At 34.0% G+C, this 6185-nt stretch overlaps 1 protein-coding gene across 1 annotated transcript in view; it reads left to right on the top strand.

Annotated features, from left to right (window-relative positions):
- The window catches only part of Smp_141480 (hypothetical protein), a gene marked incomplete at both ends in the record, with an annotated part of 9596 nt that extends 3635 nt beyond the window's left edge, over nt 1–5961 (top strand). Inside the window, one exon of the mRNA XM_018794449.1 lies at nt 5545–5961. Within this exon, the coding sequence (XP_018648861.1) occupies nt 5545–5961 (417 nt within the window). The remainder of the gene's footprint in view (nt 1–5544) is intronic.
- Nucleotides 5962–6185: the final 224 nt, after the last annotated feature.

The raw sequence follows: 6185 nt of genomic DNA, 5'->3' as shown, positions 1-6185 counted from the left end.
TCAATTGACTCATGCTTTCAACTATGAAAATACTGAAATCTCCACAAAACCCCTTCTGATAATAATTATTTTTTTTGCTAATGTTAACATGAATAATTGACTTTATTGAATAATACATTCTGAAGAAAAAAAAAGGTAAACTATTTTTTTCTCCTCCTCAGCATTATTTCATTTCAATAAATTCATAGTGTCTACAATTATAATAAAGGAGATAAGTATTGAAATAAACAAATCATTATGTCATTTTTATAAAGTTTTAGTGCCTTCTTTTTTGTTGTTTGTTTATAACAGATTATTAATCACATTTAGTAATATATCAGTCAATGTTTCTTTAGTGTAATCTTTGTTATTGTTTATTATTTAGTTACTAAAATACTTACACTATATAATAACAATAACACTATTATTATTAGTATTAATTGACATATCACTTTGTGTACAATAACAATTTAAGAAAGTTTACATAATTATTATTGATAAATCCAGGCAGGTATTGTATAGTATGCTTTATTTAAATATTTAAGCTATTAGAAACAAGCATTTCCCATTCTAATTTCCTTTTTATTTTTTTTAACTCTACAAAACAAGAACAAATACTCCTGAAGGAAAATATGAACATGATAGTGTAGTGTAGTGAACAGAACACGACTGGGCACAATCGAATGTATTTAAGCACAAATTACAGAATGTCTCACTAAATTCTGATAACCATACAATGAACAGTTAATTTGTAAAATAACAACCAATTGTCTCAATCGTCACTGTTCCTTCTGTAAATATCAGTTAATCTTCTCTAATTTCATTGTTCATGCATTTTCCTACCAATTACGCTTCATTTCAGTTCTTTCCTGATCGGCCTTCTGCCAAAATACATTCTATGTCTGACTATCACTATATACTACTTATGAGGATATAAGTAGACCACACCACAGTAGCTGTAAATAAATCCCCATAATCACTAGCTCTGTAAGTGTTCAACATTGGATGCTGACCACATTAGTTTTAATGGACTCATTTAGCTGAAGGTGCTCGGTCATACATCCGTACCAGATCACGTTTTGAAACGGCGTGTGCAACATCTCCTGCAACTTCTAGCCAGATTAGATCAGTCACTCCTCGATATATTGATAACCTATCAAATATATCTTCCAACCTCCTCACTTCTGTCTTTTGATCACACTGGGTGGGCGCCATTCAATTATAGAAGGTGTTACTGGTAAAGTGTTGTCAAACTACGATACCAGTGGTATCTTCAATAGTTTTTTTCACTAACTTCGAAGCCAAAAGTTAAGCGATTGGCATAAGGTTTGAATTCAATTTCTGGTAGGATCACAGAAGTGAAGTGCTGAAGTTTTCGATAATAAAATGAAATAATCCTCTAGTTTTTTTCTGCCTTTCAATAGTTTGCTAAATTCGATAGTAAGCAACTACAATTTTGAAAATTCTCCACAATATCGCACACTAAGTTTTTTTAGTAAAACATTTTGTTTAATGTTGTTAGTTCATCAACTTGATTAATCTAATTATGTAAATCATTTGAAATTTTTTGATTCCTTCTTCTTCTTCTTTTTCTTCCTCTCTCTATCCATTTTCTTAATGCATTTTTCGGCACAATTTACTAGTAATCAACAATTAGTGTATGTTATGTTTCTTTAATATATATACCCAGAGATTTTGACAAAACCACTAGTCGTTGTGAAGTAGAACTGGCATGTCTTTAAATCATCGTGGATTGGTTGAAGTTAGACATTAACAACATTGGATGCCGACTCAATGGTCTAGAGGTTAAGGGTTGGAGCGTGAGACCGGAATTTCTGGATTCGATTCCCGTGTATGGGTTCGTGGGTGCTCACTGCTGATGAACTCCGTACTACGACGAAACGGCCGTCCAATGCTTCCAGGTTTTCATTGGTGGTCTAACATTGATCCATTCATGATATCTATCTAAACATATCTTTGAGTTGTGAATTGAAGAATTTGTTACTACTGATTTTAATCGTATTATTCTTTTATCAATGAGTGATTAATGTACTATTTATTGTTCTTAGCCTGTCGGTTATTTTCGATTTATTTTCTACTCCATTTAGAATTTTGGGATCTACGTTACATGTTACTTGTTATTAATAAGTTGTATTAGTTGTATTTCAATTATTTCTTATAAATATACACTGGCGAAGATAATTAATGTACTTGTCACCAGAAAAAGTGTTTTATTCCATTCACTTCAGTGTATCACTATATGATTGAGACTTGACTGTTTTTGTTTATCTGTCTATCTCTTCTCTCTCTCTCTCTCTGGGGAAAAGAATTACATATATTGTCTTTTTTACTTTAGTAGATAAAATTATTATTAATATTGTGATCAGTCTATGACAGGAATCGTAAACCACTTATAAAATTATTTTTGAAGTCATGGATAAAACAGTAACACAGTAATATGGTTAGTAATGATACACAGACATCAAATCTAGAAGTATTTTACTTCATAGAATTGATCTACCAAACTTTATTCGTATTTCAGCGTAAATTTTTCAAACCTATTAGTCAAAATTCAAAAATGAATTTGTTTAGTCAATTAAAAAGTAGAAATCATTGCCCCATCTGTGATAGATATCAAGTCGACTCAGATCAATTCTTAATGTGATCAGATTTATATGATGATAATAAATTAAGTGCAAATTGTTTTTTATGATTCATATTTCTATAATATGTACTTCATAACATGGATCATCATGTCAAGTGATTTGATTTACAAGGCTACGAACCTTTCAATGAACAAAGTTGAACCGACGATTTCGGTGATCAAGATTTTACAAAATTCAAGGTTTAAAAAGTGTTAATATTTAATTGATATAAATTAGTATATATATATATATATATATTACTTACGTCTGTTACCCCCAATGGAGCATAGGCCTCCGACCAGCAATCTCCAACCCATTCTGTCCTGGAACTTCCTTAGTAGTTCTATCCAATTATTGTTCATTCTTCTCATATCTGTCTCTATTTCTCGGCGTAATGTGTTCTTTGGTCTTCCTCTTCTCCTGCGGCCTTCAGGATTCCATGTGAGGGCTTGTCGTGTGACGCAGTTACGGTGCTTTCCTCCATGTGAGTCCTATCCACTTCCAGCACTTCTTCCTGATTTCTTCCTCCACTGGATGGAATCTGGTCTGTTCTCTCCCAAAGTAGGTTGTTGTTGATAGTGTCTGGCCAACGGATCCGAAGTATTCTCAGTAGACAACTGTTAATAAATACCTGTATCTTCTGGATGATGGCTTTCGTAGTTGTCCAAGTTTCCGCTCCATACAGTAGAACTGTCTTGACATTTGTATTGAAAATTCTGATCTCGGTGTTGGTTGACAATTGTTGAGTTGAGATCCAGATGTTCTTCAGTTGTAAATATGCTACTCTTGCTTTGCCGATTCGCGCCTTCACATCTGCATCAGACCCACCGTGCTAATCAATGATGTTGCCCACATATGTAAATGTTTTTTGCATCCACAAAAGCTTCTCCATCAAGTGTGATTCGATTGATGGATGCTGTATTGTATCGGAGAATTTTGCTTTTCCCTTTGTTTATATTGAGACCTACTGCTGCTGAGGCTGCTGCTACACTGGTCGTTTTCTCATGAATTTGTTGTTGCGTGTGAGATGGAATAACCAGATTGTCTGCGAAGTCTAAATCGTCCAGCTGCATCCTACCTGTCCATTGTATCCCGTGCTTTCCTCCAGATGTTGACGTCTTCATAATCCAGTCGATCACCAAGAGAAAGAGAAAGGGTGAGAGTAAGCAACTTTGCCTGACACTGGTCTTTACTTCAAACCAGCCAATGAGTTCTCCTCCATGCACGATTTTGCAGTTTAATCCATCATAGGAATTCCGTATGATATTGACTATCTTCTCAGGCACGCCATGGTGTCGAAGAAGCCTCCATAGTGTCGTCCTGTCCACGCTATCAAATGCTTTCCCGTAGTCAATGAAGTTGATGTAGAGTGATGAATTCCATTCCATTGATTGTTCCACAATAATCCGTAGAGTTGCGATTTGGTCTGTACACGATCGATTCTTACGGAATCCAGCCTGTTGGTCTCGAAGTTGGGCCTCTACAGAGTCCTTCATTATGTTTAACAATACCCTGTTGAAGACTTTTCCTGGTATTGAGAGAAGATTGTTGCCCCTATAGTTATCACACTTACTGAGATCACCTTTCTTTGGTATTTTGATAATGTGTCCTTTTTTCCAGTCTTTTGGTACTTGTTCTTCATCCCAAATCTTACTGAAGAGAATGTGGAGTATCTTTGCAGTTATTTCAATGTCTGCTTATATTACTTCTGCTGGAATGTTGTCTGGTCCCACTGCTTTGCCACTCTTGATTTGTCTGATGGACATGCTGATCTCTTCAATTGTTGGTGGGCCAACATCGATTGGGAGGTCTGTGGGTGTTGCTTCGATGTTAGGCGGGTTCAGTGGAGCTGGTCGACTCAAGAGTTCTTTGAAGTGTTCTACCCACCTGTTTCGCTGTTCTTCAGTGTTGGTGATTACCTTGGCCTCCTTGCTTTTCACTGGTGATTCTGGCTTACGGTAATTTCCAGCGAGTTTCTTTGTTGTATCATACAGTTGTCTCATGTTTCCCTCTCTTGCAGCCTTTTCCGCTGTCATTGCTAAATCTTCCACATATTAACATTTGTCAGTTCTGATGCTCCTCTTCACTTGCTTGTTTGCCTCTGTGTATTCGGCTTGTGCCTTGACTTTTTCTGCTCTTGTTCGGCTGGTATTGATTGCTGCTTTCTTGTTCCTCCTTTCTTCAGTCTTATCCAGTGTATCAACAGTGATCCATTCCTTGTGATGGTGCTTCTTGTGGCCCAGAACCTCCTGAATGTTGAAATGATTGCCTCTCTTATCCTTTTCCAGTTGTTCTCCATAGTAGTTCCCTCTACAGTGAGTAGATTGTGAAAGGCCTGGAACTTATTGTTGAGTGCTGTCCCATGCCAGATAGAAACTATGATTTTCAGGTCTTTCGGTATAGTTTATTATAGCTATAGATAAATGAGTTTCAAGTTAGTAGGTTACCTTTTTAAACTTCATCAATTAATGAGATAGTATAATCTTCATGTAATATTATTGAAGATCATTGGCTAACTCTTTAAATACTGCCTTATACAGATTATTGATTCTTTTTAAAAACACAAATATTAACTAGATAGTCATTTTCATCTCAAGAAGTGTAACTATCAATCAGAATGACTTGATAGGACAACCGGTATGATGAACTTGATCTAAGTAGATATTTCTTTTTTGTAAAACAGTCTAATGAAACATTAATTGATTCAAACTAAAATCAGACCTAGATAACGATTGAACCGATACCCCAGTTACGTACTCTAGTATTAGTTACGTTTTCATTTCAAGCTTCAGTAATTTATCATACCTAAATACAAACACAGAAGATTCATTGTATTTGTATATTCATTAAGTCAAATAATTAAATTATTTATACACATTTAATCGTTTTAATTTACTTTTCTTCCCTTTTTTATTTCTAGGCTACCATAACATATTCACAGTTACTAAGAAATATCAATCTAAATGATAAATTTTATGAAAATTACAATAAACCAATTAATCCATTATTGAAAACAATGAATAAAACTTCTTATATGAATTTATCACCAAATTCATTCTTTTTAGATCATTTAAACACTGATTATTATTTAAATACTAAAGAGAAATTGATTGAAGATCTTTATCCTTTGAAGAGTCAATTGAAACAACGACAACATTATTTAAAAGATCTTCCAATTAAGTCATATATTGATCAATCATATTTAGTGAAACGTGTTTTAGCTGATTATAAAAAACGTCAAGCTATATTAGCTGATTACAAAAAACGCTCTACTTATTATGATAATGATGATGATCATGATGGCAATGATGATAATACATCGATAAACATGAACTGAAGTAATAAATTATTTGGAAAGTCATTACACTTTTTCTCATGTGTATGTGTATGTGCATGCATGCTTGTACTCATGTGTTACCATGTTATAATTTCTATTCATATTTAAATTATAGTAAATTACAATGATAATCAAACAAAATAAAAAATTTATCACATTAGTTCATTAGTTATTTAGACTTGGAAACTGTACGCGAATGTTTTGTAGTTTTTTGTTTGTTTTAA

The sequence above is a fragment of the Schistosoma mansoni genome, chromosome 1 (assembly GCF_000237925.1).
Source record: "Schistosoma mansoni strain Puerto Rico chromosome 1, complete genome".
Lineage (NCBI taxonomy): Eukaryota > Metazoa > Platyhelminthes > Trematoda > Strigeidida > Schistosomatidae > Schistosoma > Schistosoma mansoni.
The sequence above is the reverse complement of the archived record's forward strand: the minus strand, read 5'-3'. Positions and strand labels throughout refer to the sequence as shown.